Source organism: Tamandua tetradactyla, chromosome 7 (genome assembly GCF_023851605.1).
Source record: "Tamandua tetradactyla isolate mTamTet1 chromosome 7, mTamTet1.pri, whole genome shotgun sequence".
Classification (NCBI taxonomy): Eukaryota; Metazoa; Chordata; class Mammalia; order Pilosa; family Myrmecophagidae; genus Tamandua; species Tamandua tetradactyla.
Window position 1 is genome coordinate 35,386,375 of NC_135333.1, and position 17,593 is coordinate 35,403,967.

Genomic DNA, 17,593 nt, shown 5'->3' on the forward strand with positions numbered 1-17,593 from the left:
TGGATAATGCATTGACTGGGACTTTTTCCCAGCCTCAAACAGTGAGCAAATATATTACCATTGTTTAACATGATCCATTTCATGCTATTTGCTTGAGCAGCCTAGGAAACTAAAACAGATACATATGTTTGTAATTATATTTTCCTGGGGCTTTTCAAAGCCACTATGGACATCTCATTCCTCAGCTTTTCTTTTTAAGCTTTTTCCTTAGTTTCTTTCTTGCCCCAACTGTTATCACTGCCTTAGGTAGTCATGATGTGACTTGAAAACCACTTTCTCTGCCCTCTCCAAGCTTTTAGCACTGGGCTATTATGAGTCAAGACTAATACAGACAGGCTTTTTGGGTGGGTTCTTCCAGCAAACCACAGACAGGGTCAAATCATGACTCCTTTTTGGGAAATCAGCTTTGAAAAAGGTCCAACTTCATTTGGTTCCCCCCATTACTGGGAATGCAAGCTACCATTTTTCAAGGCTGCCACTGGAGCTGGGCAGTGAGAGAGGTAGGAATAGAGTAAATTAAAATGCCATAAAGCGCGGGGTTCTTATTTCAGTCACTTTTCTTGATTAAATGCTCTCCAGGTATTTGCAAACCTTTATTTCCAGAGCTCTGAAAAAGCTGATTTTTATAATATGTGACAGTGTTCTCACTGCTATTATGGAGAGGTGAGCTTTCAAAGGTTCTTATTGCACCATTTTAACTGATGTCTCTTGCTTAGATCTTGATTCAAACAAACCATAAAAACATATTTCTGAGACAACTGGCAAAAATGGAGCACAGGTTAGGTATTAGATGATTTAAAAGATTTATTTTATTGGACAGGTAATTGTGTTAGGGTATAACATTTAAAGACCCTATCTGTTAGAGATACATATGGGTGTTTAAAGTTAAATCATTTCTGAGATTTGCTTTCACATACTCCACATACACACGCCATCAAAATGTGTGTGAGATGGAGATGAAATAGTAGCCGACATTTACAGCCGTTGAAGCTGGATGATAAGTACATGGCATTTCACCGTACCATTTTATTTTGTGTGTTTGAAAATGTCTACAATAAAAAAAGTCTAAAAAGAGGAGTCGGGGGTTATTCTTTCAAGTCTGCCTTGAGCTGGGAAATAAGAACTGAGTTCCTAACTGGCATTGGATGGAAGGAGTTAAACAATGTCCTGCATGACAGGCAGAGTATGTGTCAAGAGACTGAATGGCAAAAAGGTGGAACTCAGGCACCCCCAGGACAAAAGGACAAGCTACACAGTGAGTGAAGACACATACCATCTTTGGGCCTGGAAGGCAAGGTACCACTTGGTTGCATCCAGGCTTCAATCCTGGCCCCAAGACCCAATTCCATGGTCTCAAGCCCTCTACTCTACCCTAACCCAGGTGGTGGGACAGACTTCTTTTCTGGGGCTAGCAAAAGAAGTGCTCCTACTCAAGACCATTCCATTTGGCTTGAATGGCACTGTGTCCAAGGCCCAAAGCCAGAGTTATACACAGGCTAAAAGCCTCCAGGGTCAAGGTGGACTTCTGTCCTTCTCTGGGAACAACAGCCTGCTGACACCAGCTGGGGAAAGGGAGCTTTTTTCTGGTGATTCAGACTCAATCAGTAGGCTCTAATAATCCTAAACGATGATATAAAATAGCAGGAACTGTATGCTTGTTGGTCCTTTACACCATACTCTAAACACAAGCACCATAAAACTCAGGTGGGGAGCATGGGAGATCCACCCAAAAGGCATCCCATAGGGCAATGCAGTCCAAAATCATGAGCCTGGTTCTCCCACATTCAAGGTCCAAGAAGGACTGGGCTAGCCTGCTCTGCTGCCAGCTTTCTGAGTAGGGAAGAAGGTCACCAGGGAAGACAGGTATCTTGTGGCCTTAGCTAAAGGAAGGGATGGGGCATAAATGCTAAAGGGAGGGAGACAGGAACTTTGTCACACAGGAGTGGATGAAGCCCTGACAGAAAGGGGGAGAGGAACAGAAAGCTGCCTAAGATAATGACACATTGGCGGGCCGCGGTGGCTCAGCGGGCAAAGTGCTTGCCTGCTATGCCGGAGGACCTCGGTTCGATTCCCGGCCCCAGCCCATGTAACAAAAACGGAGAAACAGAATACAATAAAACAAGAAAATGTTTAAAAATGTTTCCCTTTCTTCCTTCCTTCCTTCCTTCTATCCTTCCTTCCTTCTCTCTGTCTTTCCTTAAAAAAAAAAAAAAAAAAAAAAAAAAAGATAATGACACATGGTTTCTCAGAACAGGGGACAGTGGCTGGCAGAGTTTGTGTTGAGAGAATTGGTGGGTAGGGGGAGAAGGACGAAGGACAAAGAGGGCTTGGGAACATTGCTACTGCCTCCCTGTGTTGACACTAGCACCAGTGTATGGACAGAGCAGGGATGGCTCCCTGGTGTGAGGTAAGCCTGGCATTTCTAAGAAGAGCAATCTGCAGGTCATTTTGGAATATGAGGGGCCAGAAGATGCTGCGTGTCTTCCATTGAGGTGAAGTTTTAAACTAGCACCCCACCCAGTCCCACCCAGAACCCTGCGGCAGTTGGGGCCCCAGGTCTGTCTTACAACTGCTTGACTAAAGAACAGCTTTATTGGGGACCCAAGGGAGCCAACCTCACTTCCTTGCAGTATCAGTCTGCAAGGCCTTCTTTAGGTAGGAAAGCTAATCTCACAATTCATGGGAGTTTCTGACAAGAAGTCAGACCTCTACCCTTAATTAGAAGGAAACTTCCAAATCTTGATTTCAAGGTCAATAAAGAGAGGATCAAGGACTGAGGTCTAGTTGGGCATCAGCATCTCTGCCTGTGGGAGCTCAGGAAGCTAACTGAGTTGTTCAGCAATGTCTGTGGGGCCATCCAGATGAGGTAGAGGCTGAGAAGGCCATAAGAAATTGCCCCAGGGCAAGTTTCCAAGTGTTCCCACCAGAGCAAGGCATGAAACCTGGCTCTGAGATTGCACCTTGGGTGTGATGGGGTCAGAATGACCCTGCCCACTGGTCCTCGCCATGCCGAAGTTCCTTGGTCTGGGTCCAGTGGACCACCCCAGCCTCTGCTACACACCCAGCTCCTCACTGCTGGGACATGTCCATGTTCTTGATGGGGTACACATACCACATCACCACCCCCGAAGGGTTGATGGTGACTGTGAAGTTGTTTTCCTCCCGGAGGCCACTGATGATCTCACCCGTGTAGACATTCTGGGCCTACAACAAGAAAGGACCTCACTGATGTCTCCCTGGGAATGGCTGTGCAGAGACCCCTCAGAGGATGGAGAAGCCTGGCCTTTGACCCTTCTGTGTTGGGCCTCCCAGCATGCCCTACAGAAGTGGACACCTGGAATCTCCCATCTCCTTCACCAGCAAAGCCTATAGATGCCTGGGCACAGAAAGTAGGCAAAGCCTCAAAGGGCCTGGAGGAACATGGCAGCAAGGACTGACCAATGAAGGGAAGAGCACAGCCTCAGAGGCAAATGGGTTCATCTATCCATACCCAACAGGACTGCCTGGGTAGCTTGAGGATGCCAAAGCTGAGAGCAGCACCAGCCATGACCCTCAGTGTCTGCCACTGCCTCTCGGCAACCTGAGAGTGGAGGGCCCATGGCCCAGACGAGACCCATGTGAGCAAGAACCACCCCCACAGAGGTTGGGCAGGCATCTTCAGGCTGCAGCAGACTCACCTCATACACATGGGAGCCAGTGAAATTGAGGTTGGCAAGAGAGGTCTGGTAGTGATATGGCATATCCGTTCTGCGGCTGAAGAAGACTAGAGCGCTGGCCCTATCGGACAGGGGCCGCAGGAACACCTCAATGAAGAATTTTTCCTGGGTGCAGAAGAAGGTTACTAGCTGGAGTCCCTGTTCAGGTAGGTCCTGAAGTCCCCTTCCCAGCCGTCCCTTGATCTCTGGGTCCACCTCACTCACAGCTCCATGTCACACAGAGGCTTGGGGAGGATACTGCGGTCCTCTGGCACCCCCACTTATTTAAACCTGCCTTCTTCCTTCCTTCCCCAACTGTGAGCAGACTCACTTGCACTTCCTGATACCTGGCTCTCTGTGCTAGGACAGAGATGACCATCACATAAGGTCCTGCCCCCAAAGACTCTTAGGATAATAGGGAGAGATACAGAAATAAAGTAATGAGAGTATGGTGTGTGATTGCTGCACCAAGACAGCTGAGGATGGGGGAGTCGATGGCACCATCCAGTAGGAGCCATGAACTCTGCATCATGGGACCAGGGGGGTGCACAGTGGAGCTGGTTTTCAGGTCAAGCACCATCATCCAGAAGCTTCCCTGGCTCCACTGTCAAGCCCTCTAGCAGGAACTAGAGGGTTACCCTGTTTGGGCATCACAGCTCTATGGCACTTTCTCTAGTTCTTTTATAGTTGGTAAATTTCTTCTTCCTAGAGAAGCAAGACTTGCTAGAGTCAAGTCCTGTTGTGACATTTGCCAGTTATATGGCCTTGGGCTATGGATATTTACTACTAAGTCTCAGTATCCTCACTTGTAAAACAGGAAAAAAGTATTTACCTTGCTGAGAAAATATGTCTAAAATGCCTGGCACACTGTAGGTACTCAATAAAGAGTAGACACTAGTAGTAGTAGTACTATTAGTAGAATCCTTTGGCTAAAATAACTCCTTGAGAGCTGTTGGAAAGCCTTGCTCTGTGTGACACCTTAGGCTTGTGCAGAAGCCCTCTGCTTCCAAGCCAAGGGGCTCTGTCATCTCCACACACACCTGTGTGTGGCACCACCCTTCCCTAGTACCCACAAGCCTCTCTGCTCTTGGTCACCTGGGTAAGAAGGGGGCAAGAGGTGGCAATTGAAGTAGCTCTGGGAGGAGTCCCCAACCATGTGCAACCAGAAGTGGCCCTGGGGATGGGTAGGAGAGTTTCAAAGGGCTTCCATAGGCCAGCCCCCCTCCCCGTTCCTCTAAGCTTTCAGCTTTGTTCTCACCTTAGTCCAGTTCCTCAGCCTTCCCTTCTCCCACTCCCCAGTACCTTGAGAATCCTGCGTCCCTGGATGCCTAAGGGGTCCTGGTTGATTTTGATCATGAGTGGGTTCTGCAGAATGTCGATGGCCTGGGCGGAAATGGTACGCAGGTCCGTGGACATGAAGAGAGGGGCCGCCAGCACTGTCCACAGGGCCATCTGGGCCTGGGCTTCCTCAAAGCTGAGGCCAAAGTTCCCAATGAGCAGCTGGCAGGCAGAGAAGAGAGAACACTCAGCTCTGCCATTGAAAGGCCAGCATGGGGACCGGTCCCCAACTGGTAGCCCATGCAAAGCAAAGGGGGTGGGGAAGGGTGGCCATATGTGGAGCTTCAGAACCCCATTCCCCAGCAGATGGTTCCAGGGTGAGTCAAGTCATTTCCATCTAAGCTCAGGTTATTTTTTTCACCAAGAAAATGGGAGTGATAATATGTTGTGACTGTGTCACAGGTTGCTCAGATTGACTGTGTCACAGGTTGCTCAGATGACTAAATGGCCAGAAGTGCTAGAAACTGAGACTTGCAAGTTGAGAAATACACCTACAGTGGGAGTAGTAGGAATCCAGACCGAGGTGGAGTCCCTTCTCTTACCATGAGCCACCCACTTGCCATAAACACAGCTGACTGGATTCCTGACCCCAGACAGGACACCCACAACCCCCACTAACACAACATGGTTAGGTATTTAGTCATAATTTAAGCTTTTATCTGTACCAAACTCTGGGCCAAGCATTTGAAAGGGTCATCTCAACCTTCAAGGCAGCTCTATAGAAGGTTGCCACCACTATTCCCATTTTCCATGTGACAGAACTGAGGCATAGAAAAAAATTAATTTGCTTAAGGAAGTGTCATAGCTGGAGCAAGAACTCCAGTGCAGGCCCAATTCTGCTTCTCCAGACTGCCCCCTCCACTTGGCCTACAGCTATTATAATCATCACTGATAGTAAATGCTTGTTGGCTAAAAAAAGATAGAGATAAAACTATAAATAGGAGGGGGAAAAAAAACAAACAGCTATCAAGGCTATGAACGAAATAGGTGCAAAGGTCTAGAGGCAGGACTGAGGGGCCAGTTCTGCTGGTGGGGGTGGAGGGGGGCGGGACAAAAGAAGGGTACAGTGCATGGAAGGGGGAGTAAGAGTTCAGTGGGCCGACGGCGGGGAGGGCAGTCAGACCCAGGGAATGGCAAGAAAGCATACACTGTTCTTGACTTCAACCTGCCAAGGAAAAGCCTCTTCTCTCCTACAGACCTAGTCTGCAAGCTTGAGAAGCATCAGCCGCTGCCTGGAAGACCATTCACAATGGGCATTCCCAATCTCTGCCTGGAACAGTCTGATCAAAGGTGGGGGTTGGGATGGAAACAGAATTATAAACAAGCCCCCAAGGCGAGTCTGAGGCAACTGTTCAGGGTTACACTTCAGAAACGCTGATCTAGAACCTAGCATTGAGTATTTAGGAAGGAAGAGAACCCAGGGCAATGGGGCCAAGGCCACTATGGGTTTTGTGGGCCCTCAGATAAGGACCCTCCATGCTGGTACCATGTCTGGGTCGTTCCAGTGCCCAGGGCCAGCTGCTGGCTGCAGTATGTCCTGGTGACTCACAAACCAGTCCAGGATGGACAGGACGCTCTTCCAGGAGTCCTGGATATCATTGTAGTTACGCCAGAGATTGCAGGTGTTGGCCAGCAGACTGTAATTCACCTAGATGTCAGAGGAAGGCAGAGTACAGCCCACACACAGAATTGCACCGTTGCCAGGAGGCCTATATGGGGACCAGGGTACAGAAGGGGCCAGAAAGGACTGGGGAGCCTCAGCAGGAGACAAAAAGGGTGGGGAAGTGGGAAAGACCAGCCTGCAGCTCACTCAGTTTGTCATGTGGGGTCAGCCCAAGCAGTAGGCCTAAGGTGATGTTTCCACAATCCATCCACCACACACCGACCTCCCATCTTCTCCCACCAAGAGCCCTACCACTGCCAGTCTTCTCCATCCCCAGTCTGCAACGTCTGATCCTGCCCTTTCTAATGTCAAGTGTGCACAAAGGTCCTGGCAAGGGACCCACAAGGACCTCCGAAGATTTCCAGATCTCCAGCCTACTCAGCACTCACTGGTGCAGGGCACATGTGGCTTCCCAGCCTTGGATAACAGTCCCCGCAACCCATCTGACCAGTGCCTCTTCTCTAGGACCCTGGGCTCACTGAAGCCCCCAATTTTATGGTACTTGTGACCCTCTCTCTAGACACCTACAAACCAACACATGGGTGACCATGGTAAGAACAGCCCTGACTCTGGGAGGCTGCCTCCCAGAGTCTGGCACAGGGACAGTAAGGAGGCCTGGTCTGAGGAGTGCTGCCAAGCAGACACACAGAAGGGCTTACCTTAGGGGGGAGGCCTCCCTCGTACGCTGGCCAGCTGCAGGAGAAGGCAATGGGGCGGCCTGTGGCATTCAGGGCAGCAGCCATCTTGGGGTACCCTGGGAAACCCAACCCCCATGTTTCAGGACAGGGGAGGCATAGGAGGCAGTCTGGGGGTGTCAGTCCAAACCTCCTCCCACCAAGCATGAGGAAACAGGCTCAGAGAGGAGCCTCCTCATCCCAGGGGCCTTGGAAACACTAAATAGATTGTCCATCTGATCATCCCCAGACAGCTATAGGACCCACCCATGGCCCGTTCCTCAGGGATCGAGTAGCAGCCATCCAGCTTCAGCATGTCCACCTTCCACTCAGCAAAGGTTTGAGCATCCTGGACCACCTTGTCTAGCGTCGTGCCTGGATAACCCATGCAGGTGAACTTGCCCAGGTCTTCGTAGATACCCAGCTTCAAGCCCAGGGAGTGAACCTGTAGGGGTGTTGAGGACATGGTAGGCTCAGGCTGGACCCTCCTCACAGGCACATCTGACTAGGCCCTGTTAAAACTGTCAAAGGGAAGGCCCCAGTTTGCTAATCTGGCCTCTGCCAATGATAGTCCTCCAACACACACACTCCCTTCCTATGAGCTGTTTCTTGCCCCTAGGCCTTGCCTCTACCATCCCCTCTGCCTCAAAGGCAACCTCTCTGGTATTAGCTCAAGAAATGCCTCCTCCAGGGAGCTTTCCTGGAATTTCAGGCTGGATAAAATGCCCTTCCTTGCTCCTACCCACCATACTGCACCAAAAGAAGGTGTTTGTTTCTCCCTATTAAACTGAGTCTTCAAAGCAGGGATGGTTTAAGTGAGCCCTAAGCAGGATGGATGAAGCATGTGGGCTGGCCCCCAGACCAAGGGGCAGGGCTGAGACTCACATAGGCAGCCAGGTGGGCAATGCCATTGGGGAAGCGCTTAGGATCAGGTACCAGGCGGCCTTTGTCATCACGTGCACCAATCCAGCAGTCATCAATGTTGACATATACGTATCCCAGGTCCCGCCAACCATCCTGTGCCAGCCGGTCAGCCATCTCCATGAAGAGCCACTCACTAGCAGGGGCAGGGGAGATGGGGCAGCTGTGGCCCAGCTTGTCCCTCATCCCTGCCTCTTCCTCAGGGTTTCTCACACTTAGACCCTGGATGCTCTGAGTGTGAATCCAAAATATAAGAACCAAGACCTTGCCCCCTAGCAGAAGAGGAAGCCAGGTACCCAGTGTGAATGATCCACAGGGGTTATATGATGGGCTGTAAACAGGGTCGGTTGAAAGGAGTGGCTGGCCCCTGGGCCAAGGAGCAGGGCTGGGCCAGGACTCTAGTCCTCAGCCAGGTGAGCAATGGGGGGAACATGGGTTTTACCCCAGCCTTAAAAGTTATCTTCTAGCAATTATCTCAGAGGCCTGCCCCCTAGGCCCCAAGGCCCCAAGGCCCCAAGGCCTCAAGCCCCAGACAGATTACAGGGCTGGGTGTCACCTCTGGCTTTCCAGGATAGGAGGCTCTGGCCTTGTCCTCTTTTCTGGCTGACCCACTGTGCAGGGCCCTCAGCAAAGTTTGTGGGGCCGGCTACCGCCTCACCTGATGCAGTTCTTGGGGTCCTCATCACAGTTGATGTTGCAGCGGAAGCGCTCCCAGGACAGCCAGCCCATGGGTGGCGTCAGCAGCAGCCCATTCTCCAGAGCCAGCACCTGGGCCACCAGTGCCAGCAAGGACACTGCCAAACGCAAGCAAGAGTGAAAGACGGGAAGGACCATGAGGGGCTCCCCCACACAGGCCTGGCCCTAGGCCCACCCCACTGCACCCCTATACTGCTCAGCCCTGCAGAGGTGGCTTGCTCGCACACTAGGGAAACCAGACTCCTGGCTTACGGCAGTACCCTGTAGGTACCTGTCTTCAGCAACATCGCTCCGGCCACAGCGTCTCAGAACCTGATCAGATCTGCTCAGTTTTCATCAGCTTTCTACAGGCGCTGGAAGCTAAGAAACATTAGAAAAACACCGGGTCACTAGAAAAACACCTGGCCAGCACTGTTGCTCTTGACGCTGAAAGTGGATTCTACCCTCGGTCCCCAAACCACCCTCACTGCCCATACCCTGTAAGAATTCCAGAGTTTTTCCATGCAAAGGAGGACTCCAAGAGACGTTCTCTCATGCAACACGCAAGGGATTTATTTACCACACATGCGTGGGGCTCACTGAACACGCAGGAACAGAGAGCCCCTAGCCTGGGTTTGGGGAAGCTTTTTAAGGGGGAGGGGGAGGGGGTGGGGGTCGAGCATGGGTCACAGGTGTTGCTTCATGCAAGAAGCAGGTAATGATCATTTTCACAACAAGCATTTCTGGTGCAAGGAGTAATGGGGATTGGGAGAGGCAGATAACCACCCCGGAAGGTCCCGAGTTGTTTTTCTTAGCCTGATGGGGCCCATAACTCTTTCCTTTATAATCCTTAACTCACACCAAATGCATAGTAGTGAATATAAAATGACACAAATCCTTTTGCTAGATATTTCTATCATTCAGAAGCTAAAATACATGTAAATAGCTAAATTAGGCAAGAAAAGTTAGCTACTGCTAAGTTTTATAAAATCCTTCTTTACATAAGAAAAGTTAGCTACTGTTAAGTTTTATAAAATCCTTCTTTACATAAGAAAAGTTAGCTACTGTTAAGTTTTATAAAATCCTTCTTTACATAAGAAAAGTTAGCTACTCTTAAGCTTTATAAAATCCTTCTTTACCTAAGAAAAGTTAGCTACTGTTAAGCTTTATAAAATCCTTCTTTACAACCCCATGCCCCAGCTGTCATCTCCCGGAATCACAGTTCTTCAGAAATACCGAACAAGATGTCTTTGGATGTTAGACCTCAGCCTCTCTGCAGTGTTGAGAACCCCGAGCGTGTAAGAGGGCCACAGGTCAGCTCTCCGACAGGCCAGAGAGGGGCAGGGAGAGGCCCGAGGGCGCCCAGCCAGGAAAGAGGCTCCGGTCTCCCACTTGTGCCAGGGCTCCTGACTGCAGGCCCAGCGCCCCAGCGTCCCAGTGCGCGGAGCCCCCGGAGCCCCTCGTCGCCGCACTAACCCTTCCGATCCCCTCGGACCCGTCGCCTGCTTCTGGCTCGGGAGCTGAGAACCGCTCGCTCTAGTCACCTGATTCGTCTACGGCGTTCCACTCGTGGCCTTGCGCCCTCAAACTTCCCGAACGGAACCTATGAGAATGCGCCTAGCAACCCCATGTCGGCCCAACGCTTCCAGTGGCCCGCCCATCCGAACCCGGACGCGTGACGCTCCGCCTCTTACGAGCCTCCCTAAGCCCCGCCCACTTGAGGCGGGCACCAGCGGGGCGGAGTGTAGGACTCCCGCTCCAAGGTCCGGCTTTGCGCAACGCTAATCCTCTCCCCTCGCGAGGTTCATGATGGTGGGGATAGCGCCCGCACCCGATAGGCGCTCAGTGAAAAGCTGTGAAATCATGTCTGCTGAAGGCTTTCTGAAGAGGAAGTGAGCGTATGCCCTGAAGCGTAGCCCGTTGTTAGCTGCTCAGAAATGATGTGGAAGATAAATAGATGCTACGGAAATGATGGGCAGAAGAACACAGCCAGGGGGAGGACACAGCTCTTGCAAAAACCAGGAGGCTCTCCTCTCCTGCCTGACAGTCCGGCTACGGTTAGCATTTTACACTGGGCACCGTCATTTGGAAGGCTACTGGCCATCTCAATCACTGGCCGAAAACCTAGTCCCCATCTTTTCCCCTCACCCCCCGAAGTCCAATTCCTCAGCAAATCCCATGTTCTCTACTTTCAAAATCGATCCCAAATCTGGCCACCTCACACCTCTCCCTGCTCCCACCCTCAGCCCATTCCCCATCCCATCTTGTCCAGCATCATTGCAGCAGCCTCTTCACTGTTCCCCCGCTCCCCCCTTCCCCACATTATTTTCTCCACAGCAGCCAGTGTGACCCTTTAAAGCAACTCAGCTCAGTGTACTCCTCACTTTGAAATCTTGCTGCAAGTGCTCATTGCACTGTGGAGTGAAAACAAAAACCATAAGGGACTTCAAAGGCCCCTCCCCATACATCCCCACCCCTACTCTCCCCCTCTTCACTGTTCCCCAACACACTAGCTTCCTTGCAGTTCCACAAACACAAAAGGCAGGTACCTGCCTCACGAACTTTGCACCAGCTGTTTCCTCAGCCTGAAGTACTCTTCTTCCAGAAAAGTACATGGCCGGCTCCCTCATTTTCTTCACATATGTTAAATTTCACCTTCTCAATGAGGCCTACTCTGACTATTCAATTTTAAATTGCAACTTCCCCACCCTTGCAATTTCCAGTCTCTCTCTTCCTGATCTTTTTCTTCCCCCACATCACATATTGCCTTCTGTGCTGGTTTGAAGCTGTTATGTACCCCAGAAAATACCATGTTCTTTTAATCCATTCCTGTGGGTACAGACCTATGGCAGGTGGGACCTTCTGATTAGGTTGTTTTAGTTGAGATGTGACCCACCCAATTCAAAGTGGGTCTTAATTTGTTATTGGAGTCCTTTCTTAGGATAAAACACAGCAAAACCCCAGAGGTCTCAGAGAGAAATACCCAGAGGGACAGCTTAGAGAGAAAAGTCCCAGAGATGCTGAGAGGACCCACAGAAGCTCAGAGAGGAGGCCACCAGAACTACAGCTGAAAGAAATGAAACCCAGGAGCCAAGGACGAGCAGACACCTGAAATGTGCCTTGCTTTCTGACAGAGGAACCCCTGATGCTAGCAGGCTTTCTTCAGAGAAGGTATCATCCTGTTGATGCCTTAATTGGGACATTTTCATGGCCTTAGAACTGTGAATTTGTAAACTAATAAATCCCCATTGTAAAAGCCAATCCATACCTGGTATATTGCATTCCCGCAGTTTTAGCAAACCAAAACACTTTCTACCATTTATTATGGTGTGTTGTCTATTAACTGAATAAAGTTTAGTGGGGAAGGCCAACAATAAACAGGAAACAAATGCATACATGCAGGAAAGGCTCTTATAATGGTCAGTGCTACAACGAAAATACAACCCAGGGATGTGAGATTCACCTGGGGGGAGGGATTTCCAGGAGGGGACATTTAAGCTAAAATAAATGATGCTCCAGCCCTCAGGGGAGGGGTTTGAGGGCGGGAGGGGGGGCGGGGAGGAAGAGCAATCCAGATTGCAGGAACCACAAGGGCAAAGACTCCCAGGTGACAACCAACAAAAGTACCTGGGCAGATACCCTGAGTTCATAAGACATCCCTGCTTCTGGAATATCCAGCTTTTTGCTTTTGGCTCTTCATTCCTGCAACCTTCACTGTCCTCGACCCATACCCTGCAGAGCCGGCAGGAGTGGGGAAGCTGGTTCTGATCTGCTGGCGGAGAAATTGGGCAGAGGCTGCACGATGGGGCCTCACAGGCTGGGTAGGAGCCCGCCCGGATAATGCTCCCGGGCCGAGGCTTCCCAGGCTTGGCTCGGCGGGAGCAGTGGGCCGGGTGAGGAGAGGAGCATGGAGGGGAAAAGAGGACTCGGGGCGCTCGGGGCTGTGGGCCAGCGGTGGGACCCTGGGTTCCAGGCAGACCCTCCGATAACCAGTTCTTGGCTCAGGCAGGTCGACCCCTCACTGGAGCCTCAGTTTCCCTCACGCGTGGAGCTAGGGGCGGCTTCGCGGATCCCGAGGCCTGGTGAGTAGTGCGCGGGGAGGGGCTGGGGCGGTAACCCGAGCTGCCCGGGCGGGGTCTCCTAACTCCCGCGGCCACGTTTGCGGCCCGCACAGGGGCCCGGGGTCTGGGGCCAGGATCACCCCGGGGTGCAGCCGCAGTCCACCCTGTGGGCTGCGCTCCTCGACATCGGCGCGCTCCACGGCTCAAGGGTGAGAGCGGGCCCGGCGGGCTCCGGGAGGAGGCGGCCCCGGGGAGGCGTGGCCCCGCGGGGCTGTGGCGGGGACGTGGCGGGGACGGCCCGGCTGCACGGACGCGACTATCCCTTATTCAGGCGACAGCCGGATCTCACCGCGGTGGTTGCCCAGACGGTCCCATGCCCCTAGCCCGCCACCCCCCAACACAAGAATCCGGAAAAGAGGTGGTGCAGCGGGTTCCCGCCCGGTGTGCGGTCCGGGCCTCGCTGCACTCGCCTCGGGCTGGGAGAGAGAAGGCAGCTCCGTGCGCTCCCCCCGACCATTCTCGGTGCGCCTGGGTCCTGGACCACTCCTCCGCCACCATTTGTGGTGTCCTCTCTGCAAGGCCTTTCGGGACTACTCGGTCTGGCATGGCCCTTCCCCCATCTCGGTACCCCGTGTGTTTCTCGCCAGGGCTTTTATTGTCTTCGGCCTCACGTTATTTATCTGTTTGTTTATATTGTGTCTCCCCCGCCGTTATGTAAACACCTCGAGGGAGGGGTATTTGGTTTTGTTCACTTTTGTATCCCAGTTAACTCAACAAATACTTCTGGGTGTGTGGGGCTACCCCGAGAGCCAGGCGGAGCCAAGGGAGGGGAGGACCGGAAGGAGGGGGAAGGGCCGCGGGGAGGGGGAAAGATGGTGTAAAGCAAATGAGGGCCTTGGGGGATGAAGGAAATGCAAACAGAAATGCGGGAGGCATGGTTGATCAGGGAAGACTCTCTAATTAGGTGTCTTCAAAGTCTGCAGATAACTCTAGGGCAAATGCCTGAAGGGACAAGCATTAAGCTAAGGGAGCACTTAGCTCAGGGACCTGACCTAGCCCCAGGGGGGCAGGGAGCTTCCCTCTGAGAGGGAAGGTGAAGACAATGGGACCCAGCCCCTTTCCCTTAAATTGCTTAAAGGTGCCTGGTCTGAGAATGGGGGAGGGGATCATCAGGGCACCAGAGAAGGCTTCCTGGAGGAGGTGGCAGTTTCACTGAATCTAAAACAAATAATAGGATTTCTCATCCTTTAGGATGGGTTGACTGTGTTTGAGAATTTTTTCGCAGGCTCCCTGGGAACCAGGTGTCCAAAGGGCTGAGCTGTGAGGCTGGCCAAGAGGCCCCAGTCCTTCCCCAGCAGGCTCTGCTGGTAAGTAGGTCACAGCCACACCCTGGAAGGTGTGAAGGAGTCAGGAGACTAAGCTTTGGTTTTTGTTGGTCTGGTTGTATGACCTGGGGCAGCCTACTATCCCTCCCTCCAGGCCTCAGTTTTTCATGAGTAAGGAGGACTGGTGGATCAGGTTCCATTTATGTTTCTTGGGGCCCCAGCACTCAGGAGTCCGCCGGTTCCACTCAGCCATGCCTTGTTTGTGCCACATCCTTGTTGACCCTGCAGGCAGCCCACATAAGGGCTCACTGATGGAGGGAGGTAGGCTGCCCTGCACCACTCACCACCCCCACCTGGCCCTGAGGCTGCAGAGTCTTACTAAAGGACAACTGTGCCCTATAACCATGACAGGCCAGAAGGGGCTCAGAATGGGTGAGAAAACCCCAGAGATTTGGCCTCAGGGTTGGAATTGAGGGTCTCCTAGACTAGTGAATGGTTTAAGCACAATGGTTTCTATGGCTGTAGGGTCCATTTCAGCCCAGCTGGGGCCTGTGCCTTTGGATTTTAAAGAGCCGTGTCCAGGCACTGCCGTGCCTTACCGGTAGACCCATAGCATCCTCCCTCCCTCCGAGTCCTCTGTGCCTAGCTTTTGGCCCAACACTCAGAACAACCCTTTGTGGGAGAAGGCAGGGGATAGGAGCCCATTTCACAGATGAAGACACTAAGAGCCTCAGGCCAGGCAGCAGTGGGCAGGGGCTGTCTTCCCCAGAGCCAGTGCTCTTTTCCCCTCCCTCTGATGCACACCCCCTCTCTTCCCTCCCAGTTCTCCGAAGGACTTCTCTGAAGGCACCATGAAGCTGAACGAGAGAAGCGTGGCCCACTACGCGCTGAGCAACTCCCCTGCAGACCATACAGGCTTCCTGCGCACTTGGGGGGGCCCAGGGAGCCCATCCACCCCCAGTGGCGCGGGCCGAAGATGCTGGTTTGTACTCAAGGGCAACCTGTTGTTCTCCTTCGAAAGCCGCGAGGGCCGGACCCCGCTGAGCCTGGTGGTGCTGGAGGGCTGCACAGTAGAGCTGGCTGAGGCTCCCGTGCCTGAAGAGTTTGCCTTTGCCATCCACTTCGATGCTCCCGGCGTGCGGCCACACCTGCTGGCCGCTGATGGGCCAGCGGCCCAGGAGGCCTGGGTGAAAGTGCTGTCACGGGCTAGCTTTAGCTATATGCGCCTGGTGGTACGTGAGCTGGAGAGCCAATTGCTCGAAGCCCGCCAGAGCCTTGCTGCTGCCCTGCATCGTCGCTCATCCTGGAAGGTTGTCACAGGCCGCTGTAAACCCCAGCAGACTCCTGACCACGGGGTTCTCAGCCTGGAGAACGGCCACTCCCACTCCAGGGACTGCAGCTCCGTGGGCTGGGTCGAGGAAGGAGGCAGCCCGCCAGCAGGGTGGGGCTTGGCTGAGTGGGAGCTGCAGGGCCCTGCCAGCCCCTTCGTAGGCAAGGGGCAGAGCCCTGTGTCTCCTGAGACCTCCTGCTTCTCCACCCTACATGACTGGTATGGCCAGGAGATCATTGAGTTGAGGCGGGAATGGCTGCAGAGGGCCCGGGGGGGCCGGCCAGAAAAGAAGGAGGAGAATAGGCCCTGAGCCTGGGCCCTTTGGTATCAGGACACCAGGGCCAGAATTTTTTTCAGGAGTAGAATGTTTACTCATTTCCAAAGTTGCTTTTGGGGGGATTTTTCTCCTTCCGGCTTCTTCAGCCTTCTCCTGGTTCCATGTCCACACTAGTTTGTGGAGGACTTAGGGATCATACCTTCCAACCCCTTTATTTCCTGGGACCTGGAGAGGAAAAGTGGCTTGCTGAGCAGCCGCAGAGTCCCAGACTGTTCCTCTTTCAGGGAATAAAATGAAATGGAGGAAGTAGGAAGTGGGAAATGTTACATAGCCACAGGCCACCCTGCCTTTCATCTACATTCCAGGCACTACAGGCACAATTCTAACATGAGAAGTCCTATGTGCATTTAAATACCAGAGGTTGGCTAAGGTATTGGCTGGAGGGACTGACAATGACAGAGAAAGTGGATTCACTGTGTCATGGGGGTTTCTGGCACCCAGTTTTCCCTGAGTGGTGGGAAGATTGGGCATGGGACTCCCATGATGCAGCTTGCTTAAGACCCTTTATAGAAGGCCTTCAGCAAAGAAAGAAGGATTTATTCTGCTCAGAAAGTGTTGGGGTACTCTCTCACTGGCTGTCCTGTCAACAGACTATGGAGGGGCTGGTAGCTTACATATGTTGGAAACCTTTCCGTCCTCAGCAACCAACTCGTGGAGGTGGAACCACAAAGTGGGAAGTTAAAAGAAGAGGTGGGGAGGCAGTATGGCTCCCTGAAGGAAGTCAGTTTGCTGTTTCAGTTCTCAGTTTTGGGCACTGTAGGAGCTTCGACACAGAATTCCCAGTACTCTGCTGAACTCTTCTCTCCTTGCTCAGCTCCCACAGAGTTGTTCCTACTCCTGAGAGCACCAGCAAACCATCTGGAACTTGCTCACCGTCCTTTCACCCAGGCATACCTGCCAAACCCCTCGTTGCTTTCACCAACATTGCACCAAGCATTTTCTTTTTCTCTTGTTCTGGGAGGCGAAGTGGCTGGGCCCACAAGAGTTCCAGGCCAGACCAGCCTGGTACCTAGGGGTGCAGTGGCAGTGGCTGGATCAGAAGCTGCAGGATCTGGGCACAGACACCTCTGTCCCCAAACATACACAATCTGCCCCTTCCTAGAGTCTCGCTCTCTTATGGGATCCTGGGACAGCTTGACCAAGGCCCTGTTAGGCCTAGAAGCCCTTCCTGCCCCACTTCCTGGAAGAAGGGCCTCCTTCCAGGCTGGTACTGGAATCCCAAAACCCACTGCACTTTGTTTTATACACAGATACTACAGGCCTTTGTTATCTTTGTAATAAGCTGAAACGTTTTTTATACGATTAGAACACTAAACTTTTTTTATTATTCATTTTTCGGTTCCTTACGTTTACTTCCACAATCGCCTTCTGAGACCTGCTCTGCCAGGCCCCGGCCGTCCTATTGCGGGATGACAAATCAAAAGGCTCCACACGGACCCCTCAGTCTGACGTGCCCTCTCGCCAGAATTCAAAATGAGGCGAGAAGAGGCATCACCCTCACCGCCGTGGCGTTACTAAGTCGGGTCGGGGACAAACGCCTCTTTCCGGCCGGAACAGGAACTAGGCACACTGCG

The 17,593-nt window shown here is 52.4% G+C and overlaps 2 protein-coding genes across 5 annotated transcripts; one reads left to right on the forward strand and one right to left on the reverse strand.

The window, feature by feature from the left end:
* Positions 1–2,230: 2,230 nt before the first annotated feature.
* NAGA (alpha-N-acetylgalactosaminidase) lies at positions 2,231–10,644 on the reverse strand. 3 transcript variants are annotated; one of them, XM_077169030.1, is made up of 10 exons: positions 10,511–10,644; positions 9,259–9,347; positions 8,950–9,085; positions 8,256–8,427; positions 7,638–7,815; positions 7,356–7,450; positions 6,520–6,681; positions 4,998–5,195; positions 3,678–3,821; positions 2,231–3,204 (listed from the first exon to the last, which is right to left on the reverse strand). In XM_077169030.1, exons 2-10 carry the CDS (start codon positions 9,272–9,274, stop codon positions 3,070–3,072), a joined length of 1,236 nt encoding a protein of 411 aa, XP_077025145.1. In that variant the 5' UTR covers positions 9,275–9,347; positions 10,511–10,644; the 3' UTR covers positions 2,231–3,069. The 3 variants fall into 3 exon arrangements, with proteins under 3 accessions (XP_077025145.1, XP_077025146.1, XP_077025147.1); XM_077169031.1 differs by having other exon boundaries at positions 10,443–10,642; XM_077169032.1 differs by lacking the exon at positions 10,511–10,644 and adding an exon at positions 10,203–10,500.
* A 2,453-nt stretch (positions 10,645–13,097) lies between these two features.
* PHETA2 (PH domain containing endocytic trafficking adaptor 2) lies at positions 13,098–17,350 on the forward strand. 2 transcript variants are annotated; one of them, XM_077169033.1, is made up of 3 exons: positions 13,098–13,236; positions 14,313–14,394; positions 15,176–17,350. In XM_077169033.1, the coding sequence occupies exon 3, from the start codon at positions 15,204–15,206 to the stop codon at positions 15,990–15,992; it is 789 nt and encodes a 262-aa protein (XP_077025148.1). In that variant the 5' UTR covers positions 13,098–13,236; positions 14,313–14,394; positions 15,176–15,203; the 3' UTR covers positions 15,993–17,350. The 2 variants fall into 2 exon arrangements, with proteins under 2 accessions (XP_077025148.1, XP_077025149.1); XM_077169034.1 differs by lacking the exon at positions 13,098–13,236 and adding an exon at positions 13,320–13,651.
* The last annotated feature ends 243 nt before the right edge of the window (positions 17,351–17,593 follow it).